Genomic DNA, 26,588 nt, shown 5'->3' on the forward strand with positions numbered 1-26,588 from the left:
GTGACAGACTGAGCCTCCTGGTCTGACCCTCAGTCTCAGAGGAAAACAAAGGCCCCATTAACAAAACCAGCTTGTCTCCTCCTCGTCTTATTCTACCTTTTCCCTCCTCTGCCTTAGATAACCTTTCCACACACTAAGCCTCTGTTTGTCCCTGTGGGATTATGTTATTGGCAGGAGCACTATTTAGGCTACATGGCAGCAAAAATGTCAAACTAATAGCCTACGAACGAATCAAGCCTCCATCATAACTAATACTAATGAAGCTCTAGAATTGAGAACATGCAATGAATGATCCCACATAATCTCCGCTGAATCCAATAGTGATTACATTTTTGTAAACAGAGTGAGATGAGTTAACCTGGCCTGACTGCTCAATAGAAGCAATTACTGCAGCAAACCTCAGCTGCAGACTTCTGCCTACAAATCACAGACAGACAAACAGAGAGGCTGCAGGGTTTGACACACAGATCTCTGCAACAAAACCATTTTATTTCTGTAGTCCTATATATCAGGTGATGAATGGCTTCTATGTCTTATAGGTGCATCACATTACTCAGCGTCAATCCAGCCGGTAGCGCATCATCCTTGCGAGGAACATAAATGTGTGTCATGGCGATTCATCAAATAATTGAGGGAGCCTATCTCCGAAAACCACAAATATTATGATGCCATGCTTTCTCATACAATGTGTGGGAACCATGGATGTCGGTACAACATTTTTTTTCCGATCCATCTGGTGAATGTTGATATTTCATTCACCTGCTGATGACACTAGATAAAAAGTCAGGGGATCAAATCATTCCATCCATCTAAAGGTTGTTGCGTTTCCCTGACTTGCAATGTGATATTCTGTCTTTTCACACTTTTCAAAACAAATGACACATGGGGTGAAATCCATCATAAAATATGCTGAGGCATGGTGGCAACTCCTCCACTTACTGTGGCCTCAACAGACCACAATGCATTGCAGCCACACAACACATGGTACGTTCTAATTAAAGGGGAAACATGTCATTTTTTCTCAGCAGGGAACGCTAGCTCTCTTTAACTTGTTCCTCCCTCTCTGCAGGCATGTAAAAACCCACAACCACAAGGATCCAGTTCACCCCAACTGCTGGAACTTGTTCACACACATTCTGGGAAATTACTGAACGAAGTAGAGGCAGTAAATTATTGAACGTCATCAGAAAATAATAATAAAAATACATCACAACTTTGAAAAACACTGTAAATCTGCTGTCAGATAGATAAAGGGAAGATAAAGATCTAAAACGTAGGTTGTATTTTTCACTCTGACAGGAAAAGGGCGTAAAAAATATGGGCTACACTGCAGGTTGTAGCCAGACATGTTTGGGTGCCTTCTGTCTCCTTCCTATCAAAGTCATCAGATCAATAATTCATTCAGCCATTTGCCACGCTGTCTGTCTGTCTGTCTGTCTGTCTGACCCCGAGCCTCCCTGGAGTGTGAGCGTCTGAGACACAGAAGGACCTGAATGAAGCTGCAAGGGAAACGAGGCAGCAGGAAAATAATGTGTCTGTGGTCGCAGACGTTCACTCTCACTCCCATCTTCTCTTTTCTGATTCTCTTTGTGTCTGTCTGTGGGGTTTTGGCCTCATATGGATGTTTGTAAAAAAGTGATGTGATGCTGCCAGCACTTCGTTCCCTATTTTTTAGGATTAGAACTTTGATTTAACGCAGCAAGGATTAGCAAAACATGAACAGTTCAGGTTAATTTTATGTGAAGGATATGGTTCACTACATCGCCCACACTACAAGTATGTGATATGTGATAATGTCATTTCAAAACAGCAACAACAGGAGGGTTGATGGTTTGAATCTGCCTTATCTTTGGGTCCTCTGGCTTCCTCCCACAGTCCAAAGACATGCAGGTTATTGATAGTGGTTGACTCTAAAATGACCCGTAGGTGTGAATGTGAGCCTGAATGGCTGTTCTGTCTCCATGTGTCAGCCCTGTGATGTGACCCACTAAAGCAGGGGTTGGCATGTCAACGTTAAGGTTAACAATACATTTAATTATGATGCCGAATCAAAATGCACATCTCTTATTTCTACCACAATCAATCAATTTCATGGATGGATGAAACCTTGGACATGTATCTGCTGCCTTCTTTCTCTGTCGGGAATTAGCTCCCATTCAGCCCACAGCGGGTTGGCTGATGAGGTCTGAGTCATGGCTGTCGTACATAGCTAACGTGCTAGATGGAGCTTAGGTCAGGAATCTGACACAAAACCGGGAAAACCTTTCCTGTATGGAGCTGGTATTGTGCATTGTCACATTGAAACGGGAACGAGACAAACACTGCTGATACAAATTTGGAGGAACATTATTGTCTAAAATGTGCTGCAACGTTAAGTTTTCCCTTCATTGGAACAAAGTTCTCTCACCTAAACTATAAAAAACAGCAAACCAATACACAGAGGATGTGTGTTTGTGTCCACATCCTTCTGGGCAGACTGCAGCGAGGCAGTTCATCAAAGGCAAGAAAGGTTTTTTCTGTGTGTTCAATACTAACTGTCAATCCGAGTTAGTTCTTAACGAGACAGAGTAAACGGGGGGAACTTCAACGTGTCTTATTCTGAGTCTGAATATGACACATCAAACACTAGAAAACTTTCAATATTACTGACTAAAAGCTGAAAGCGATCAAAGGTGTCTCTTGTCTTTCCCCTTCAGCACTTGCTTGCCTCGGTGGGATCTGTTCTCTTTATGGCTGACGCCGACACTCACTCTATTTTAAATTAAACATGTCTAGTAGTTGTCAGCTTTCTTTTGTCAGTGCGTAGACGGAACAACACAAAGGAAGCTGCGTTAAAAAAAAGGGAAGGAATGGGAAAAGAGACAGGCTGACAGACAGATGTGGCTGAGATGGGCCATCAAGACCATTTTGCTCTTTTAGACCTTTACATCTGGAGCGCCACATGTTGCAGATTAGGTACAACGCCAAGCCTAGCGTGGCCTCTAGCTCTGCATCATGGGAACATCAAAGCAGATTTCCACCGCATCCAGATGTTGACGCACAGCAGAAATCTAGTTGGGACACGAGGGCAGCTTTCCTCTGGTTTTTGATGCCTTGAAATGCGTACGCATATTTGTGAGGCAAATGCAAGAAAAGGAAGTGTAATCCGACTGCAGTGGCAGCCAGGAGGTCACAGATGAGAGGTTCCAGTTCAACCTGACGGGAAAACGTGGTCAGACATTGTTACTGTAACGCTGTAAGGGCAGCAACCAGAGTTAACAACAGCAGACTGTTCTCACACTGGAGAGGCACAGCATGAACATGGGTGGAAACTAAGCATGATTTCCATTTTCGATTCATCCGTCAATTACTTTGTGAGTAAACTATTAATTATTAGAGTCAATTAATTATCGATGTGTTGAAAAATGCTTATCACATTTTCTTGTAGCTCAAGGTGATGGCTTCAAATGACCAAAAGATTTTAAATGATTTTATATTTATATTTTATTGAACATTTACAATGATGTCTAACCCAGCAAATATTTGCTGGCAATCTTTTTTGGATAAATAACAAAAACACATTTTTCTCTCTCACATTTACACCAACATGCCTGTTGGTGTAAATGTGAGATTCATTCTCAGTGTGAATCAGTGTGAGCTGTTTGCTGGCGTCTCGTTTGGAGGCGAGAGGATTCATTGCTCAGCTTTTAAAGTCCTTCATTCCCTCTGCTCTTCTGGTGCAGACATGGTCATTAATTACAGCGCTGTGACGCTCTGCTGTGAGTGTTTGTTTATACGTGACCCGCCACCTCCTCGTCTCTGTCAGCACTACTTCACATTAACACAACAACCTCAGCCAACTCCTCACAGGCTCGGGGCAAACTTAATTAATACTTTGTCGCTGTTTGTGGATGTGTGGAGCATGTGAGTTGAACCCACATTTTGTTGGGTTTTGTCAGATGTCTCATGTCGTTAGAAGGAACACTACGTGGATTCCTGAATAAATGAATTACACTGTGATAGCTGAACGTATTTTTAAACCATGAAGCCTCGGCTCAGACTTTAGAATCGGACTGCGGGGTTCAGCCACATTAGTGTTTGTGACTGTTGGACCCCTGAAGACGGGTGTAAGGGCCGACTTGTAGTTGGAAAAGGAGACAGGGACATCCACTGACCTTGCACTCCTCTCAGGCTTCTACCTGTTGTAGTAAGTCTACCTGACAGTACCTCCCTGGGCTCATACAGTATTCCTGTTGGGATTATGCCTTGACTTAATGCCATTACCTTGTGTTGCTCAGCTAATTTGATTCCAGTCTACTGTACTCTGCCTGTGTCTAATAAATCTTTCTTTTTTAATGATCTAATTACATCCAGTATGCCACTCAAATTTCATTATATTGTTGTCTGACCCACCTCAATAGAATGACAGTAAAGCTACTAATAACCTTGATTTCCTTTTCCTGGATGAGACCTGGCTTAAACCTGGGGAGTGCTCCCCCACATGGGATAACAGGCCGTGGTAGGGGCATTGCAGCTCATTTTAAAAACCATCTTTCAAGCCTTTGTTCTTCTGTTTTAGGCCCAATCTTCTGGAATCATCTTCTCTAATCAATCCAATTTGCTGAATGTTTGGCCTGATTTAAAAAAACAACAATCATTATAAGCAAGTCTTTATGTCTCTTATGTTTGTTTTTTTTTTACTGTGAACTTTTGACTTGGGTATGAAGGAAGCTATTTGCCTTCAGTCTTAGTAGTCAGATCAAGATCAGTTGAAATGAGGTCATGTGACCAGTGAAGAACAAATCTGTTTGGGTGTAACAAGCCTTAGTTCCTTGTCTCTATGTCTAGGATCACTGTCCTGCTACATTGTCCTGTAAATATGGGAAAAGCCTGCAAGTCTCAAACTGGTCAGCTATGGATGTGAACATTCACGGTTACTTTAACCTCATTGCAGCGTTCAGATACAATTTGCTGGAGCACAGAACCAAAGAATTAAAAACACTATCACTTCTACAGAATCTCTCATAACCACGTATGTGTAGGTATGTCAGCCATTGATTGGCTAAGTCTAAGCTTGGCAAGTGTGTCTCTGCAGGTGACAGACTGAGCTTGTGTAAAGAAGCGTATTGATCTGCGCTGCTCCCTTGCTGTCCCAGTGGTTAACCCCAGTTTCAACGACGCATGCCTGTGACAGGGAAATCGATCGGTCACTAAAGCCTGCTCGGTCGGACCGGTTGGCAACGTGGCTCTCAGATGGCGACGACAAGCCCCATCAGACAATTAATTAATGCTGAGAGGAGGCAGGAAACCGCAGCATGAGAGTGAGACAAACCGAGACAGAGATAAAGATTGGTGATCAGCCTGCACTCAGCAATTCAGCAGTTTAAAGAATAGTGTCTAATACCCGAGAGTGAAGTTGAACTGAAAACACCTTTTTGACGAACATGAGATCAATTTATGGTCCAAAAAGTTTCAGTCGACATGTAAAACAAGAGCGGGCCCTTTGAGGCACTTTGTTTCTTAAATGAGGCTTGCTGGAAAGGCTCTAATTTGCAGACAGGAGCCGGTGTCGAGTGCTGTCATGTTATTTAACAAGCACCGATTGCCTGCAGCAAACAGAAAACTCATCAAACAAGCAAAAGACGTATTGGAGATACAGCAGCCAGGATGTGCTCATCCAGGCAGCAAGTGTGATGACACTGCTAGTTGCTTTGTACTGTGGGTGTCGTGATGCCACAGTATTGCTTGTTCCATGAAGTCCAGTTCAATAATGCTCAACAGAAACGAGCATTTACTGTAAATCGGCAATGACTTCAAAGTTTTCCTATCCAGACACTGGGGTAGTGTAGATGATCACAAGTAAAGCCCAACCACAAATACACTTTTTTCTTGCCATACTTCGACGGCATCCCATAAATTCATTAGAGGCTGAATCGATAACTAGTTAAAGATGGGGGACGGAGTTTAACATTTCAAACTTAACTGAAACTGTAACACAAAGAAACCCATCCCCCCTCTGCTTCTATGTTTGATCTCACTACAAGTTCACACGGAGGTAACAGACAGTCCACATGGAAACATTGTTTGTGTGTAAACGCAGAAGTCTTGCACGTTTGGGCCAACCGTCCACACGGAGTTTTTGGTGCCTGTAAACACAATTTTTTTTAAACCAGGTCCCAGGGTGTTCGTGTAGACGGCAAATATGCATACGATGATGTCATTGCCCCACCCCTCGGCCCTCTAATACCAGGGAAAAATACATTGTTTTGGTACGTTTGGTACGACGAGGCCTTAAAGACAGAGGTCTGTACTTATATTGTATTGTACGTTTGGCATTTCGGAGCGGTCGGAGGAAAAGCTGGGTTCAAGACAGGAGAGTAAGGTTAAGGTCGAACAAGTGTGAGACAAATGTAGATGATATGAAAGGGAGCATTCACCCGAAGGCCTAAATAGAGACAAGTGTCCAGAGGAGGCTGGGAACAGAGAGAAGGTGTGAAATAAAGAAATGCAAGTAAGGACATGGCAATGCCTATAACAAGTTTCAGAGTTTGTACTCTTACTTTTATTCCTAAACTTATGATAATGTTCTCCAAGGAACTGGAAAAACAGAAACAAACAAGTCCAAGCACCAAGTCCAAGAAAAAAAATTAGTAAAGTGTGACAAAAATTCCAGGTGACACGAGGATGGTGAGTTTTTTGGCAGCACATTTAAGGCAGGATTTAAATGCTTTGATTGGTTTATAGGGAGCCCTCAGCATGTTGTGATGACTCAGGAAACAAAACAAATGTGGACTAGGCAGGTTGGGGAATTATGCCAAACTCATGCTATTGACATAATCATAATCTCGTACCATCTTGTAAATTCGTGTGGTTAAAATCGGTTAAACGTAAGTCATTTTTTGCATGAACTGACATCTTGGATGAGTTCTAGGTAGTTTTGTGTGTTCAAGGTAATACGAGGGTGGTGAGTTTGGCAGCACATTAAGGCAGGATTTAAAGGCTTTAATTGCTTTGCAGGGAGCCTTCAGCATGTTGTGATGACTCAGGAAATAAAACAAAACTACATATCTTGAATTTGCAAGAAGGATGAACAGGAATTATGAAATGTACATTGAAAATGATCCATTGTGATTGGCTGGCATCCGTCACCATATTAAAAGTGCTTTTGGGTATTATTATTCGTTACGTATTAACTGCTTGGTTCCGTGTAAATATCGTAAATGATTGGTGATTTGGTGTGGAAAGGCTTTTTCAGTTGAGGTTTAAGCTTTTAGCGTTTGGACAAAATTGAATTTGAGAAGTAGATAAAGAAACACCTTGTCAAACTCCTTGTTGACATCATCTGTTGGGTACTGCATGGGCACCAACCTTCTACAATATCAGGAGCTGAATGAGTGCTGTGTAGACAGTAAAGACCTCTTTAGTCTTAAATAGTCACATTTGTGGGTCAAGGGCCAAAGAGGGAGGACTTAACTAATTTAAAAGAACGTGCTGAGAGCACCCTCACCTAATCACATAATGCCTGTTCTCCAGACACGCCCTTGTCTCCAGGCTTCCAGGGAACCTATCTCTACACAAGCCACAAATGTGATTGAGTCTGATATTAAAGTCATTTCTTACCTGATGATGGAATACATTCTTTGATTAAATGCGATGATTGAATTACGAGATGGGGGTCACCTTTTTAAATTATTGCAATATCAGTGTGGAGACGTGTTTGACTGGTGATTTATTGCAACAGGTCTGAATATGTTTTTGGTCGATTCCAAGGGCTGTTTCATTACATTTAAATGATCATATTATCTGACGTTGATTGCATCAGTTGCTGCAATGTGATTTAAATGACATTTTTATGGTTCAGGTGCCAGTTGGAGATGAAATATCTGTATATTAATATATTTTTAGCTGTGGGCTCCTTTCTTATTTTTGCTCTGATGGCGTGCTGTCTGACACGCCTGTTCCCTTCAAATGTTGTACCCTGAAAATGTGCAGAAGAAGTGTATGTCATAGATGTGTGTAATTATAATGTTATAAAAAATCGTATAAGTGAAAAAACAAGAGAAGATGATGTGGAGGAGAGGGTGTACAACAGAGAGAACACATTTTTTGTTTCAATTTGAATTTAAAAAAAGAAAAGACTGTGGACAATATAATGATGGGGCAGTTTAATGGGCTATAGGGTGCTGACCATAAACCACCATGTCCTTTGTTGGATGTCAACCTCCATCTGTCTCATTTGCTGTAAAAAAAAAAACCCATAAAGTAATAAAGACCATATTATGAACTGCCATATAGGCAATTTATTATTATTATATATATATATTTTTTTTTTAAATGTAGTCTCTTTTGGACGGTGGCTGTCCATTAATGAATTGACATCTTGCATCCCGCTGCTATCGATGTTTGTTACACGTCTGTTCATCTTGCCTGTATTTTGGATCTCTGATTGTTTTGCCTTTTTGAAAATTAAGAGAAGGTTTTCCACAGTTTCATTTCAGATCCAAAGTTTGGACCCTTAACTGACCCATGAACTATAAGTTGGCTCAAATGACCAAACTAACAATCCTTTCATACAAATGTTCAGAAAGTTTACTGGGCTCTCTCTAGATTAGTTTGATCCTATCAGGCTAAAGCTCTTTGCAAAGATAGTGAGCCCACTGAGAACTGGCTGAGTCCCCTTTAGTATCTCCCTCTGCCAAATAGTGGCCTGTGCTAACCCTGCATTGATTTGATAGGAGTGCTCTCATAAACCAGGGCAGGCAGAAAGAAAACTCTTTGGCTTTTCTCGTGAAACAAAATGAACACTTTAATACTGCATTGTGCTTGGAGGCCATACAAAGAGCTGTCTTGAAACAAACGCGGCCACTTTTGGCTGTCGTCCGCGAGCTGCTGTTCTGGCACGAGGAAGTTGTTTTGTTTACGGGATGAATAAAAGAAACAAACAGCATTCCTCGAGGTCCAACTAATCCTGGCTTTACATAAATTAAAAAGCGGGGAAATGTGTGGACAAGTGAAGAGATTGCAAACATGCTCTGACTACCAAGTCAACAAACTGTGAGGAGACAAAAGGGGGGGAAAGCCTGCACAAGTCAAGGACGGAGCGGTCCAACACTTCTGTGGGATGACGTAGAAAACAAAGTTTGTACATACAGTGCAGATACAGATTTTTGTCTAAAAAATTGTCTTGGAATTATTTATATTATTATGAGCTCAAGAAAGGTCTTCCCCTCTCTTACATAGAGGCAGTAATAAAGCTTCTCCCCTGTATTTGGTCAAAGTGTTCATCAGAAGAGACACGTTTGTCTCCAGCAAGGACAGAGCTCATCAGCCTCTCCAGTCCAGGACCCTGTTGCCGGGTTACTGCCAGCATGACTGACAGCTACGCTCCCAATCTGGACTAATTGAAAGCTCGCCCCCGAACTAACCTTAACTTTTGGTTTGATTTCACATTTACATCCCGACGTCTCCATGATAAAGACGGACTAAGTGACATTTTCAAGCCGTTGAACGAAAGGAGGAAAGACTTTTGAGATAAACTCCCTGATTTAGTGACAGAACTCACAAATGTCAAATTGAAATTCAACAACAAATAGCTGAGCTGAGTAGACTTGATTGGGAGTGTTGGATGAATGGATTTGAGGTATGTGTGTGTAGTAAAGAGAGAAGGCAAATAAATAGAAGGAAACAAGATTTAAAGAAATATGTGTGTATGTATACAGAATAGAGATTATATTCACAGTCCTATGTTGAGATGTGTATTACAGGTGTGGACAATCGGGGGAACTGAAGGTGATCCTAACAAACTCAAGTGTGTTCAGACTGAATGGGAAGCTACTTATCATCTTAACTTTCTCTACATGCATTTGACTGCTAATAAACAATGTATTTATTAGCAGCAGACAACTATAAGAGACACAAACCCTGACTTTATGCATCGGCTCTCTGAGTGGGTGATACATTTAAAATGTATCATGGACCCCAGCTGTTTCTGGTGCCTCCGTAAATTCATAGTGCACTTCTCAGCTTAGGGATCAGGATTTAACTCAAGCCGGAGCCCTATAATCCATGACAGTAGTTATAAGAGTAAATGAATAATTTGACTAATAAAATGTGTATTTTTTTATGAGAAGTATGTCAAAACAAACACCCAGGAGAGAGTAGTTTTCTAGCCATTTATCCAGTTTGATAAATAAATAAATAAAAGTTGCTAATAGCATTCGACTACTAGTGACAGTACTGAACACAGAATATCTTTCATTTAACGCTAAGGTTGCCTTCCCTCCGCTGAGTTGAAATCTTTACCCAACAACGTCTGAGTAACTGATGTGTTCAGGATCCCTGATGATAAGAGTTTTGACCAGATTGGGGCGACTCGAGCTGTCTTCACCTCAGTGAATCTACTTTTATTCATTATCTATTTGAGTCTTTCCTTTCTCTTATATGCAATTGCAACTATATTACACCAATATATTGGTGTATCCTTGTATATATAACGGTCTGACAGAGGTTAGTTTGCTACATGGTTATTCCTACAGGGTAGTTTGTGTGAATGGACAGTGTCAATGGCTGCTGATTCTTCAGGGGAGCAGGTTAGTGGGTTATACTGCTATTTCATCTCCCAGACAGTCAGGAGTTCCCTGTCTGTTGAGAACGTTAAGCAGCCTCACCGTCTCCTCGTCCCTCCCCCAGCCAAAGATCTCCATCCCCTCCTCCTCCTCCTCATCATCCTCCCCCTCGTCCTCATTCTCATCGCTGTCGTCCGTGTTCGACTCGTACTCTGAGGCGATACCCGACTCGCGAAACCTCGCTGCAAAGTCCAGGAAGCTCAGAGATTTGACGTTGTGAGACAAGGACTTTCCTGTGCCCTCCTGGCCTTTGCCCTCGGGGCTGTCAGCCTTGTGCAGCGGGGGAGGGGAGAGGAGTTGAGGAGGCGGAGGTCCCGGGAGGAAACGGAAACACTCCAGTTTGAGAAGACACTTGTCCCTACCTAGGGGGCTTCCCAGAGTGCCATTGGAAGATGAGAAGAAGTTGGTGGTCCCGTCAGTGGAGCCCAGCATCGGCAGGTTGAGGGTGGACACTTCAGGTTTCGGCGTTGTGGGGTCGCAAATCACTGGAGGTACTGTAGACCGGAAAGTGATCTCCAACAGGCTGTCCTGAGATCCCACTGGAGAGGGAAGATGAGGCAGGAAAGAAAGAATGATGAATGAGCAACGGGAGGGAGAGACAAGGAATAAAGGACAGATCAAATATTTTACTCCACATGCAAAAGTTCCACTGTGCCTCGATTTAAATTCATGTGCTTCCACCCCTCCTGTAAGATCATGACAGACAAATAATGTATGCCATACAGATATCTGCCAATTTAAGGGGAAAGCAGCTCCTTAAAACTAACAAAAATCAATCAACTCAACAAAAACTCAGTAACCAATAAATCAATGTTGCACTGGGTAAGCAAGAAAACAACAAACATGTTTCAAAGCATTTCATCATCATCAGTGCTGCTCAGTGAAACATGTTTTGCTTCCTGCTATATGGGCACAGCGAACAGCCCGTGAGCCCAAAAACCGACAGAAAGATACATTAAAGGAATATTTCATCTTTTCAAACGCTAACCCCTAGTAAGCATGAAACATGACTCACTCCTTTGGGGTGGAGGGCAGGGGCTGTTAGGTTGGATTCACAGCAGTTGCCATGTTCCCAAAAAAATCAGTAACAGAATCAAAACATCCAAAGCAACTTCTCAAACCACTGCAGTTTAATCTGCTCCCTCTCTGTGCGACATCTGGGAACAGCTTGTTTCAAATCTATGGCCATGTGTTTTATTAGACACGCATGGAGCGTGGAAGTTGATATTTAGAGAGAAAAAAGAATGAAAGGATGCATTTCAAAGTTAGTGCTGATTCAGCACAGCAGCTCTGTGTTAAAACAGCTCAGGAGGCTGCGTTGGCAGGGGCGTGTTTATTTACGTTACCGGTGAGTCAATGATATATGATCCAGGAAGTCCAGTAACAGATTAATGCGTTTGTTATGTTATGTAAGAACTTAAAACATGCATTTTCAGGGTACTCTTTTAATCCACGCCCTTCTCAGCTGTAGCAAGGCCAGGTTTCAAGCTGTTAAAACTCTGTGAAATGGATCTTTCTCATGGTGGACATTGCTCGTCGGTGTAACTGATACAATTAATGGTGTGTCTGTCTGATTCAGGTGTGTCAATAAGCTATGCTTGTGAGCCACCGTGCAAAATCACTGAAACACTCTGAAACTGAAGCAGCCATAGTCGATGTTATTAGTTGTAAACCTCCAAGAGTCAGAATGTGTCATGAAAGAGGTCTTTGGCATTAAAAATGGAAGACCATCACATTTCATTAGGTATATTTTGAGATTCCGAGGTATATTTTGCATCTATATAACTGTTTACCTAAGCTTGTGTGAAATGAGGTGCTTTTAAAATGTCCATCATTCAGAGCTGCATTTATGAAGTGTTGGCTGATAAAATAACAGATTGCTTCTTGCAGGGTGACGATTGGAGGGCAGGCTGGACTGTGATGCAGAGAAGATTGTCTCTCTCTGAATTGTCGAACAGGCTTAATAATGTGTGAAGCTGTGGGCTGAGAGACGGAGGGACAGGGGGAATCAACAGCTAGCGAAACATGTGGCGCATTAAAAACAGAGCGGCGAGGGGGATGCAGTCTCATACCGATACTCAGAGGCTTAAAGTTGGAATTTCCATAAAGAAGCCTTTCTATGTCTGCAGCTCCGTCACGCTGTGTGCTGTGTGCTGTCTGTGTGAGTGTATACAGATGTGCTGCCGGGGAAACTGGGCAGGTTACAAAGGTGAGGTCCGTCTCTCCAACTTTATCTTTAAAGTTGCTACAAGGAACTTTAAACTGGTTATGAAACAGTCTCCAATTAATACTGACACCTCTTTGACCTACAAAAGTAAACCAGACAATAGTTATTCTTAATGCCTGTGATCAGGACCTGCAGCCTGTGTTAATTTTGGCGGCTATTTTAGATTTAGTCTTAGTCTTAAGACGAAAATGCTTATTAGTTCTAGTCACATTTTAGTCATTGTTTACCTTCATAGTTTTAGTCGACAAAAAGTAAAAACATTTTAGTCAACTTTTAGTCATTACTTTTAGTCACAATTTAGCACTGCCGCCCCCATGAAACTGATGATTTATTACATCTGACCTGTGTTTTGCGTCGTGCATGAAATTCTTTTGTTTCATATGGAGTACTTTGTATCATAGGTAAGTGAGAAAGGTCGAAGGTAGCTGAGAAGTGAGACTTCTGCGGTTGCTTGTCCCGTGCAAATAAGACAAAATGAGACTGTGTCATTCTCAAAGCAGCCGCAAAGGTTGAAATGCACCCCTAACTGTGCTGCCAAGCAACCGGCATCTCGGTAATCATGTGCCATTCAAATGAGGTAATATGTGTGCTATTGGAGCAAAATGAAGGTATGCTGCTGTGCCTTCAACATGAATGTTTTCAAACAGACAATGTCTAATTATTTCACTTGCATGGTGTACATGGGCTCAATGGAAGGAAAGAGGAGTCGGACCCCAATCGGGTCTGGACCCGGCCTGAGGCTGACTCTCTCCTCACCAAACCGGAGTACTGCCTCAAAGGCATAAAAGGGAAAAAGGGTTAATTCTTCTCTTTACTTTATGGTCGTATTTACACTCTAATCCATCCACGCATCCATTATCTGTAACTACTTATCTCATAGTCAGGTCGCCAGACTACCAGAGGGCTGACACAGAGACAGACAACCATTCATACCTACCAATTTAGAGTGATCATTTAACCTAACATGCACATGTTTGGAAATATGGGATGAAGCTGGAGAACCCACGCTTACAAACCACCGGGCAGCTCTATTAATGTGATAATATTATCAGACACATCTATTATGAATCTGACCTTGAGATTGGTTGCAACTAAAGCACAATAAGCTGTGGCTGCTTATTTTTTTTGTTCACCTCTTGGAGTTTATTGAACAACTTCTCAACATGCTGCATTAGAAATAATGATTTTTGATTTTCTCAAGCACTTACTGAAATGAAAAACAGATTGCAGAGGTATCCCACAATTGTCTATAATCATGTGCACTGTGATGCCCAATGTGATCCAAAGGCAGAATAGATTTAAATTGTTAAAATAACTCTTTGAGAGGACCGTGCTGTATTGGTTAAGTCGTGCGTTTTTGGTTCAGTTCTTCGAGTTAATGGGATTTCTCTAAAACCCATTAAGATTGATTTATTGCACAAAATTAACGAAATATTATTTTAAATGAATGATTGACGGGCTGTTGATCACTTATGCATGTAGAATGTCTTTAATGGTTATCTTACTGCCAACTTGTGTGTTTACTGCCTCAAAATGATACAGGGGTGATAGAGGTGAAAACCCTGAGCCTCAACTTTTTCCCCTGGGAGGTTAGCGGGCCCCTAAGCCAAGATATATGCCCTGATCAACATAATTGTCAAGTGGGATTCAGGGGCATGCTCCCCTGGAAGAACATTTTGATAAATAGACCCTTAAATGATAGATTCTGGTGAATTTTGTGGAAATAAATGGACAACATTCAGATGTGAGATGAACAAACCCAATATAAGCCTATATAACAGTAGCATCTTTGTGTAGAGCACCAGCACTCTATGGGATCCTGGGCCTGGTAGGCCTGTTCAGTAAACCATCCCTGCTTTTAACTAGTCACTTACCGGCATACGTATTTTTTGTAGAGCATACTGAGACTACAGATACTACAGCCATACCAAGAAAGGTCAGTAGGAGGCATCCAAGGTCTCTCTCTCCAAGACCAGCACCATTTATTCTTTAATCCTAAATTTGGTGTCTTCACCTGGCTTTATAAAGTAACAGTCCATGACTTAGGCTACGTTTCGTGTTGCCAGCGTGGGAAACACATTCACAGTGTATGGGAAACACAAAACACGTTCCCATGTGGAGTGACTGCTAGAGTGAAAAGATGAGAGAGTAGAGCGAAAGCACCTCTCAAGCCGCGTCCAGGCACCTGGAACACATCTATATGTTGACTTTGTATGGAGTCGCGCCGCCCCGTCGCTTTGGGTGTGAACACGCTTTCAAATCTTGGGAAGTGTCAGATCATGCCAACGCGAACCTGATTTTTATTTTTTCCGCAGACAGGTCGTTACGCTGGAAATCAGACGGGGCGCCTGAAAGCTATCAGGCATGATGATATCAGAGTAGCTAAAGGAAATGGAAGAGATGAGGTGTTGCTTCATTTTGTATTGGCTACCAGTAGAAACCGATATGGGTCATGAACTACAACAATCATGCCATCTCACCTAAACAATTGTGTTTTTCTGAACTGAAGCTGCACATTACATGTCCGTCAGCGTGCATTCATTTCTATCAACACCTGCAATGCAGTATGTCTGTGCATGAGTCTTGTGTGTTCCACTCACTGGAGTTTGGTGCAGACATCTTGGTCTCCAGCTCCTGGATCTGTTTAACCAGCAGGGAGATGTGCTGCAGCAGGTCTTTGTTCTGCAGCAGCAGCTGGTGAACTCTGGCCTGGGCCTCCAGCCGGGCCGTGGCCTCCGCAGTCAGCTGGTCCTTCAGCAGGTGGACCTGCAGAGGAGCAGGAAAACAACACGTCAGGACAGTGCATACAAACATTTTCCCCCCCAGGTCGGTGCTTATCAAATCAGAAAGGTGCTCTATGGTGAGCAACACATTGTATTTGTAAGTCTTCTCATTTGAAGCAACTTCAAGGTAATTAATGAGATGTCGCCAAACTCTATCAAACAGAAAGTTTGTTAATTAAATGAATTGGGATCTTCTCCAAATGTCAAGTTGTTCAGCCACATTTGAATCATTACCACAGTAGGTTTCTTCGCTTTAACAATAAAACATTATCGGTAAGGGAAAAGGGCAAGATTGCAAAAGGCAGCTAGTGACCAGGAAATGAGACTTAAGGATCGGGCCAACTCAGCTCAGCAGATGGCAGTGATTGATCAATCACACTGAAGTTTGACGGCATGGGAATTCATCAACGCAATCCTGAAGAAAACAACGTGTTTTCCAGTTGGAGGCGAGCAGATAAATCAGTGACAACCCGCTGGGGATGTGTGAAGAAAACCTCCCAAGCAGAGCTGGCGACTACACATAGAGCTGACGTTTGATAATCAATAGCCAGAAACCGCCATGTATAGCAACAGGTTGAAGCAGTTTAAAGGTAGATACAGCTGATGAGATTCATCTGGAAACAGAAATTGGAAAAGGATGACAGCTGTTGTTCTGGGCTTGATCACGGAAAGCACTTAGAACATTTGTTTTTAAAAGAGCTGTACGTAAGTTTATTATTATTAAAAAATAATTAGTATAACATGAGGCTTCTCATGTGTTGAACTCTGTGGAGGTGCAGGTTGCCATTGTCTACGCACAATCATGACTAACATTCTGCGCGTATGCTTTGGTATGAATAGTATATTTGCAAGTGCATAATTTCTTATGTCTTCTTAGTGTCTTTTATGTCATGCCTGTTTTTCAAGCAGCAATAAAATCAACCCTGCACTTTATCATTTTAAATCAATGCCAAACATTTACTAGTATCTTCTTTATCTCTCTGAAGTGAGTAATTTCCGCTTTTCTCCATTTTATATCAAACAATTTGACTTGGATTTGGTTTTGGTTTTGGCTTTCCTTTATTTAATCTCTCCACGTACACTTTAAAAAATTAAAAATACACACTCAGGCAGGCTCCAAGGTACTGGAAAAATATGACAATAGATATTAGATCTTTGTCATCTCTGTAGCTTTATATCTCTCTATTACATTTTTATTACCGGGCGCAGCAGAGCTCCAGTGGCTGCTCTGATCCTCGTGCAACCTTAATGCCACACCCAAGATTAAAGCAGAGACTTCAATTCAGACTGAAAGGCTAAGACTTCCTTAACACTCTGAATCATTTATATAGGAGGGGAATGAGGGAAAGGAAAGAGACACCATTCATTCATTCATTCATTCATTCATTCATTCATTCACACACACAGACACACACAGACACACACAGACACACACAGACACACACACAGACACACACACACACACACACACACACACACACACACACACACACACACACACACACACACACACACACACACACACACACACACACACACTCACACACACACACAGCATTTGTAGGAGCAATGACTCCCCGATTTTACTTCAAAGTACTCTCCAAATCAAATGTTAGTGCCCCCCCCCCCCCCCCCACCCCTGTCAGCCATATCCTGAGCATAATTGCTTTCAACAATTTTAAAGGAGAACTTCTCAAGGTTTTAAATCACAAGAATGGTTGGAAGACGCCCAGTGTGTTGAAGCCCACTCACTAGTGACTTTTTGACAGGAGATACTTTGATGAAGCTTAACCCTGGAATTTGAACATGGCCCGGAGGATTTCAAATGTCAGCTGTTTAATAAGAAAAGAAGGAATGCCAAACATCCGATTGCACTACATGCATGTCGATGATCTCGCTGTTGATATTCATGACTTTCCCCCATTTTCTAATAGCTTCTTATCAGTAAAGCATTCCTACTCTGTTGTAAACACATAAATAGCTTATTCAGAGTGCGTCTGAACAGGTGCCCATAAATTGCCTCTGAAGGCAGCTGGTGTGAAGGGCCGACAAGAGCAGCGGAGTCATTTCAGAGCGCCATGAATCACGGTGCCTCGTGCAGAGGTACGAGTCGCTGAAACACGCAACGACTCCCTGGTTTCTCATTAGAGCTTGATGTGGTAACTGTGGTGGCTCGGTTCTCTCGGCTCTAGATATCACTGCTGACGTATGTCAAAGGAAAGACTACGGAACAAACTGCAATTGCTGTTGGAAAGACGGTAGAAATGAAAAATGTTTCACGAGCCGTCTGAAAATCAAACAATGGTGAGATTGTGGTGACCCACAATTGCTGTGTGAGACATTCACCAAGGGACTGTACCTTTAAGGTAAACAGTTCCGGTTTACGACAGTTCGTGTTTACGTCAGTTACGATTTGAACTCATGTGCGAGTAAGACTCGTTTGTTTTGATGTGGAGAGTAAAGCTGACTCGACCCATCTCCGTCTCTTGTCTCATCATTTACCCGACTCCACAATTGGTGACCCCGACGTGAGTTGGATACGACTGTAAAATGTTGCACATCGACGGTGATAACAACGCGCCCGCCGCGGCGCCGGCCGCCGCTGGCGGTGCGGCTATCGACGCGGCTAACGTCGGCGCTATCTATGCTGCCACCGTCAAGTTGCCGGACTTCTGGCAGAACAACCCACGGTCGTGGTTCCAACATATCGAAGCCCAGTTCCAGCTGAGGGGAATAACACAGGACGTGACTAAATATTTCCACGTTGTAGCAGCCTTAGATGCCTCGACGACGGCCAGGTGTATGGCGCGGTTGGAGGCTCCTCCAGCTGTCGGCAAGTACGACGCGCTCAAGGGGTTCCTCGTGAACCTTTTTGAACTGTCGGAGCTGGAGAAGGCGGACCTGAACGGCCTGGGCGACGGCAAGCCGTCTGAGTTGATGGAGAGGATGCTGGCTGTGCTGGGCTTGGCGGATCCCTCCTTCCTTTTCGCCCACATCTTCCTGCGGCAGCTTCCAGCGCCCGTGCGCACTGCTCTGGCCAGCTCACCCCTCTTTGCCTCCAAGGACTACCGGGCGGTGGCTGTAGAGGCCGACAGGATTTTCCTCGCCAACAGGCAGCAGTTTGTTCATGCGCTGTTGCCTCCCCAGCACACATCGGCCCCGTTTCCGCCGCAGGGGTACGACCCGGACACCGCAGCCGCTGTGACCGCCCGCCGACAGCATGACGACGGGTGTTGTTACTACCACGCCAGGTTCGGGGCCAAAGCCAAGCAGTGTCGCCAGCCTTGCAGTTTTGGGGCCCCGGGAAAAGCCCGGGCCAGCGCTCATTAACAGCTGTGAGCGCTGGTCGGGACTGCAGGCTGTTGTTCGTCACTGACACCTTGTCCGGCCGGCGGCTGCTGGTCGATTCTGGGGCTCAGCGCAGCATCCTGCCGGCGACGCCTGTGGACACTATGGCTGGCGGCCATGGCCCCCCGATGGACGCCGCCAACGGCACACCCATTCGTACCTACGGCACGAGGTATGTGGATGTGTGTTTCGGCGGCCGGCGTTTTGGTTGGGATTTCGTCATGGCTGCAGTGTCTACGCCACTCCTGGGGGCGGATTTCCTCTGCGCATACAGGCTGCTGGTGGATGTTACCAACTGCCGCCTGATCGACGCCCTCTCCTTTGCTTCGTTCCCCTGCACGCTGGGGGGGGTGGGGGGGCTTTGTCTTGCGAACACGTTTGCCACCGGGGACCTGTATCAACGCCTGCTGGCTGAGTTTCCTGACATCACCACGCCAACGTTTTCATCGGCTGTGGCTAAGCATGGTGTGGAGCACTACATCACCACGGTTGGCCCCCCGGTCTATGCACGGGCCCGCCGCCTGGACTCTGCCAAGCTCGCGATCGCCAGGGAGGAGTTCGCCACCATGGAGCGCCTCGGCATCGTACGCCGTTCCAAAAGTCCGTGGGCCTCCCCCCTGCACATGGTGACCAAGGCTGATGGCGGTTGGCGTCCGTGTGGTGATTTCCGTCGCTTGAATAACGCCACCACTCCCGACCGGTACCCGGTACCGCATATTCAGGATTTCACCGCCCACCTGGCTGGCGCCGCCGTCTTTTCAAAGGTGGACCTGGTACGCGGTTACCATCAGGTGCCCGTCCGCCCGCAGGATGTCCCCAAGACGGCGGTCATCACGCCCTTTGGACTTTTTGAATTCCTGAGGATGCCTTTCGGCCTCAAGGGTGCAGCGCAGACGTTCCAGCGCCTCATGGATTCTGTGCTGCGGGACATGCCGTTCCTGTTCGTCTATCTGGATGACATCCTCGTTGCCAGTGCGTCCGCGGACGACCACCTGACGCATCTACGGCAGCTGTTCGGTCGGCTCAGTGAGCATGGTCTCATTGTCAACCCGGCCAAGTGCGAGTTTGGCCGGTCATCCATCACCTTCCTCGGCCACCACGTCACTCCGCAGGGGGCGGTTCCCCTCCCGGCCAAGGTGGACGCCATCGCCAGTTTCCCACGTTCGCGCACGGTGAAGTCCCTGCAGGAGTTCCTGGGCATGGTGAACTTCTATAACCGTTTCCTTCCCCATGCGGCCCAGCTCATGCGACCCTTGTACAACGCCTTACGGGGCAGGAAGCCTGCAGACGTGTTGGATTGGTCCACGGAAATGACGGCTGCCTTCGATGCTGCCAAAACCGCGTTGGCCAACGCTGCTCTGCTGGCGCACCCGTCTCCGACCGCCCCTGTTGCTCTTACTACGGACGCCTCTGATTACGCCGTGGGGGCTGTGTGTGAGCAGTGGGTGGGAGGAGCCTGGCAACCGCTGGCCTTTTTCAGCAGGAAGCTCCGCGACAACGAGAGGAAATACAGCGCTTTTGACAGGGAACTCCTGGCTCTTTTCCTCGCCACCCGTCATTTCCGCTTCCTGCTGGAGGGCCGTCGGTTCACGGCTTTTGTGGACCACAAGCCGCTGACGTTCGCCATGGCCAAGTCTTCGGAGCCATGGTCTGGTCGACAGCAGCGTCAGCTCTCCGCCATCTCGGAGTACACCACTGACGTTCAGCATGTGGCCGGCAAAGACAATTTTGTGGCCGACTGCCTCTCTCGGGTGGTTATTGGTTCCGTCCACTTGGGCCTCGACTACGCAGCTATGGCTGGGGATCAGGCTATTGACTCTGAGGTGCAGGCCTACAGGACAGCCCCCACGGCACTCCTCATGGAGGATGTGGTGTTTGGCACGGCCAACACTGCGCTCCTCTGCGACGTCTCTACTGGCCAACCGCGCCCCATGGTGCCTGCTGGCTGGAGGCGTAAGGTTTTCGACACGATCCACAGCCTTTCCCATCCAGGGGTGAAGGCCTCTGCCAAGCTCGTGGGGGCCAAGTTCGTCTGGCCGGGCCTGCGGAAGGACGTCAGGGCCTGGGCTGCTGTCTGTGTGGCGTGCCAGCGTGCGAAGGTGACTCGGCATACCAAAGCCCCCTTGGCACTCTTCAAAGTGCCGGAGAGGCGTTTCGACCACGTGAACGTGGACCTGGTGGGCCCGCTTTCACCCTCCCGTGGTTACACCTACCTCCTCACCATGGTGGACCGGACCACCAGGTGGCCAGAGGTGGTTCCCCTGTCCTCCACTACAGCAGCTGAGGTGGCCCGGGCGTTCGTTATGGCTTGGGTGGCCCGTTTCGGCACACCGTCAGACATTTCCTCAGACCGGGGGCCGCAGTTCACGTCGGAGCTTTGGACTGCGGTCGCCGGTGTCCTGGGAGTGAAGGTCCACCGCACCACGGCCTATAACCCACAGAGCAACGGGCTTTGCGAGCGGTTTCATCGGGACATGAAGGCCGCGCTCAGGGCCAGCCTTACGGGCGGCGACTGGGCTGACCGCCTCCCGTGGGTTATGCTGGGCCTTCGCTCCGCCCCCAAGGAGGATCTTCAGGCCTCGTCGGCAGAGCTGGTGTACGGCCAGCCCCTGCGCGTCCCTGGGGAGTTTCTTCCGGACGCCACGGCCCCGTGGTCGGCTGCCTCCCATCGTGCTGCGTCCCGGGACATTGCGGACGCTTTCATTCCCGTTCCGACGTCTCGCCATGGCCTCCCCCGGTCCTACGTTCCCAGGGATTTACCGTCGGCCAAGTACGTCTTCATCCGCCACGATGGCCACCGTACCCCGCTGCGGCCCCCCTACGATGGGCCCTTCCGCGTCTTGGAGGGTGGGCCTAAGAACTTTGTGGTGGATATGGGGGGCAGGCCTGAGCGGGTGGCTATAGACCGGCTCAAGCCTGCTCATGTGGATGTTGGCGAACCGCTCCAGCTGGCTCAGCCCCCGCGACGGGGGCGCCCGCCTGCGGCAGCCTCGACCCCTGGTCCTGCGGCGGCCTCGACCCCTGCTCCTGCCTCTTGCCCTTCTCCTGTTAGGCGCAGCCGTTCTGGCCGCCTGGTCCGCCCGCCTAGGCGTTGATTTTTCTAGGGACTGTTTCGTACTAGTGTATTCTGTTTGGCGCTAGTGGGTGTCCGATGTTCTCTGTGTGTTGCCTGTTCGCTCTGGACCTGTTGGTTTGGGTGAATTCTGGGGGGGCCTGTGTGGTGACCCACAATTGCTGTGTGAGACATTCACCAAGGGACTGTACCTTTAAGGTAAACAGTTCCGGTTTACGACAGTTCGTGTTTACGTCAGTTACGATTTGAACTCATGTGCGAGTAAGACTCGTTTGTTTTGATGTGGAGAGTAAAGCTGACTCGACCCATCTCCGTCTCTTGTCTCATCATTTACCCGACTCCACAAGATGAGACTAACACCAGATGCAGTTTGGTTCGAGACATTAACTCCTACACTACGCTCCTTGCTGATTAATACTGGATCTAATGATGTAGCACAACGACTGTCTTGTGTAGTACACATTTCTAATGATATCCAACCATTGTATTGCTCGGCCTGTTGGGTGCTTCATTTTCAGTATAATCTGTCCAGGTACAGCAGATGGCCTTTGGCTAATGATGGCATATTTACAAGAGTCTTTAGAAATGTAATTGTAAAATAAAGTAGATAAAAAGTGAAATCATCAACTTGACTTTTTGCTCGTACCTTACATATAAATTGAATTCTGACTTAAGTACCTCTCCATTATATTTCTAACTGAAAGATATCATTTATTTATCCTGTTGCATGTAAAAAAAATACTGAATATGAAGAAAGGGTTATTTCATGGGGAATAACCTGTTTGATTCACAACCTTCTCTTCCTTTTTGCTTCTTCCATGTCTCTTTTGGCTCTAATGTCCCAAAGACTGTTTTCAATGCGTTTCTGAGATGAAACCTCATCATTTGCTTCCCATTCTAATAAGGAGAGCCAGAGAGGCGGAGAAGCACAAGATGGAGTCAAAATGCACCGCCTCTGTCCCAAGGCCTGCGAGGCGAGACCATCTCACATCTCATCGGCAGAAGGAAAAACAAGTGTCGTGGAAGCCAGTCATCTACTCCCATTATCCTTGCACTTAGCAACAAATAGAGGTGATTCCAGATTGTGCCATGGCCGGGCCGCCTCCGCAGAACTCATTTGTAAAGACTGACAGCCTGATGATGACTTTGGTGGTGTAATTTACAACCGGCAGGACCCAATCTGGAGCTATGAAAGAGTGCAGCTCGACGTTGCCTTAATGCTGCCCTGCTGACATCTTTAATAGCGTATCAGCTATACCTGCATGCTTCATGGCCTGGAACAATGTCACGTTTGTTCCCATGTCGTCCATGTTGAATGTCTCTGACTGAGAAGCACTGGTAAAAGGACACTGAACAGTCCCACAAACAGTAGCGGCCAAAGAAAGACTAACTAAATAGTAAGTAAAAACGTTTCTTTTAAAAGTCAGAACTTGTCACCGAGATATCTGATCGAAAAGAGCCTCATGTGATGCAGCCACACAAGGTTATATTTATTTCATTCTGCAAATGACCAGAGACATCGGTCCGACAGTGAGCTCCATTATCATTATGGTAAGGTTAGGGAAGGTTCACGGTCGTGGTTAAAACAAAATCAAATATTATTCACCCCTAATTATTAAGTTTGTTCTTCCTTAATCTTTGTTTCATGTTGTCTTGTTTAATGTACATATTCATTTCAATTTTTGTTCATTTGTGTAAGTGGATGAGCTTGTTAATCTTGCTTTGAAAAGCACTTTACAAATATAATGAATTATTTCCCTTCATACAGTATAAACTTTTGGGTCAAGGCTAAACAAAGCCGAGTACCAACACTGAATGTTTGTGTTGTGACATACACTATATCCACGCATTGCATATGATGATGATAAACATGATGGTCCCATAGTCCAGGCGACACTGTGAGACAACCATCCGTTACCCATCACAATGCACAGTTATTACCAAAACGATTATTTCTCCAGTATGTGGTAGGTACTTTGTGTTTGGAAATGTCACCCTTTCATGCTGTATTTTCCACACCATCTCATTTATTTCCTATGAAGGTGTACATCAGTGCTGCAACAGACCGGTCTCAAGAACATTTAAAGCTTACGGTGCTGATGCACAATAAGGAAGGATGAACTCAACCACAATGTGAGACAGTGTGACAAACCACTCGTATTGAAATTCCCTTGAAAACTTAAAAGAGAGAAAATCTAAAACATCTTACTGAAAGTAGAGCCCAGACAAAGAGCCAATTAAAAAGGTGCTCCACAGGCTTCACGGCGGCGGCCCCTTGGCGGTAACGTGCTGCTACCTAATGTTTTCTGCTGTCTTTATCTGAGGATTGTAAAATTGGAGGAGCTTCGAGCGACTGAAGGGACTCCTTAAAGTTCTAATTACGCAGCAGCATCTCTCTTCCTATTTATTGCTTTCTTTGTTCAAAACTGTTCACCGGAAAACAGAACGGAGCCGGAGGACGATTTGGAAGCTCCTTCTCTTACAACGTGTGACAAAACCCCCCTCTATTTAACCAATCTGAACATGCACACACACTTTCACTGTATGTTTGCTGTTTAGGGTTTAGAGGAAGTGCTGTGCAGAAACGGTTGGTTGTCACTCCCCTCTGCAAAAGCCACTGTAGCAAACGGGGACAAAAGGAGAAACTCAGGACCTTGTGGTTTACGTCCTAATCTAAAAGATTCAGATTTGATGGAATCTGGATGAAAGGCTCTGATATGAAAGCACTTCCTTTTGAGAGGAGATTGAAAAACAGTGACTCTCCCGCTGGTAACGTAAGGGGATTAGGACTGTTGGTTGTGTGTTATGACTCCACAGTGTTGGTTGCAGAGGATGTTCCCTTCAAACAGGATTACAATCAGTGAGTTCCCGGCCCACGGCGGGTCCCTTTGATTTGGAAGCGTTTGAACACTTGTTTGTCTCTATTTGCAATCTCTATTTTTGGAGGATAAAGACTGAAGGGGAAATTATGATTTTTGCTGGTGCAGTGATAAGGAAACGATTAGAAATGCACTTGTACTTATGATGTGATTGATGAAGTGAGAGAGAACCAAAAAAAAGTCCAAGCGACAGTTTGGGATTCAGGAGGGGAGAGATGATGAATGTGTAAAAAACAGACAAAAAGGAGGATGGAAGCTAGCTGTGTTTGAAATAAGAGGTGGTGGGAGAAAATGGAGACATGTTGGAGGGAGGACAGGAGGCAGAAGGAGAAAATAACAAGGTAAAAGTAATGATGAAAAGATGATGGAAGGAAGCGAAAGATGGAAGTATCGAATACATGAAAGCAGGGGCAGTATGAAAGGAGCGAAAGGGAGGGAATCGTACGGAAGGCCTGAAGGAAAGATCAGTAAGCAAACTGGAAAGAGACACAGGGCCAAACGTGATTAGTGACAGAGCAGCATTTGCACAGCGGACATCTTGAAACGGAGCGTCGTGTGCTCCCTCACTTCCCTGACTTCATTAAACGAATCCACTTCCACTCTTCCCTGAGTGAGCTGTGATTAGCGTTGGCCAGCTCACTAATTTACCTCCATTTACTCCGACCTTTGCTGAGCATCTGCAGCAAGAATACTTTCCCAGGTTCCTGGTTGGGCATTTCACCAGCTAACAGGGCAGTGGGCAAAATAATCACCAAACAATCACCACTTTGTCCCCTTTTAAGTATTCTCTTCCATAATAAGCAGCGGCAACAAAAAATGCAGCTGGTGGTGTAGTGGGTAGCACAGTTGCCTCACAGCGAGGGTTCGATTCCCGGTTTGGGTTCCTTCTGTGTGGAGTTTGCATGTTCTCCCCGTGTAAGCGTGGGTTCTCTCCGGGTTCTCCGGCTTCCTCCCACAGTCCAAAGACATGCAGGATGGGGATAGGTTCATTGATGACTCTAAATGTCCCGTAGGTGTGAATGAGTGTGAATGGTTGTTTGTCTCTACATGTTGGCCCTGTGATAGACTGGTTACCTGTCTGTCTCTACATGTTGGCCCTGTGATAGACTGGTTACCTGTCTGTCTCTACATGTCAGCCCTGTGATAGACTGGTTACCTGTCTGTCTCTACATGTTGGCCCTGTGATAGACTGGTTACCTGTCTTTCTCTACATGTTGGCCCTGTGATAGACTGGTTACCTGTCTTTCTCTACATGTTGGCCCTGTGATAGACTGGTTACCTGTCTGTCTCTACATGTTGGCCCTGTGATAGACTGGCGTCCTGACCAGGGTGTACCCTGCCTTCGCCCAATGGGATCGGCTCCAGCCCCCCGCGACCCTGAATACAGGATAAGCGGTAGACCATGGATGGAACAAAAAATGGTGCCATACTTCTGCTGAGATTCTAAAACAAAGATCTGCAATGTACAGACACGTGAAAACTGAGGCTGCAACTAAAGTTTATTACCATCATCGACTATTCTGTTGATTTTCCTCATGATTCATCTATTACTTGTTTAGTCTACAAAACATCAAGTTCCAAAATCCCAAGGCTTGACTTGTGTTATATGACCAATATTTAAAAGAAAAAAACCCAGTGGTATTAAATGTGCATCAATATTAAACAGAGAAAACC

General features: G+C 45.5%; 1 protein-coding gene across 3 annotated transcripts in view; it reads right to left on the reverse strand.

Moving 5' to 3' along the window:
* The window catches only part of LOC311014599 (carboxyl-terminal PDZ ligand of neuronal nitric oxide synthase protein-like), a 172,848-nt gene that overhangs the window by 14,476 nt on the left and 131,784 nt on the right, over positions 1-26,588 (reverse strand). For all 3 annotated transcript variants that reach the window (XM_084011295.1, XM_084011296.1, XM_084011297.1), the window contains 2 exons: positions 15,432-15,597; positions 10,967-11,143 (listed from right to left, as the gene is read on the reverse strand). In XM_084011295.1, the coding sequence (XP_083867421.1) occupies positions 10,967-11,143; positions 15,432-15,597 (343 nt within the window). The remainder of the gene's footprint in view (positions 1-10,966; positions 11,144-15,431; positions 15,598-26,588) is intronic.

Source organism: Eutrigla gurnardus (assembly GCF_963514095.1).
Source record: "Eutrigla gurnardus genome assembly, chromosome: 6".
NCBI lineage: Eukaryota > Metazoa > Chordata > Actinopteri > Perciformes > Triglidae > Eutrigla > Eutrigla gurnardus.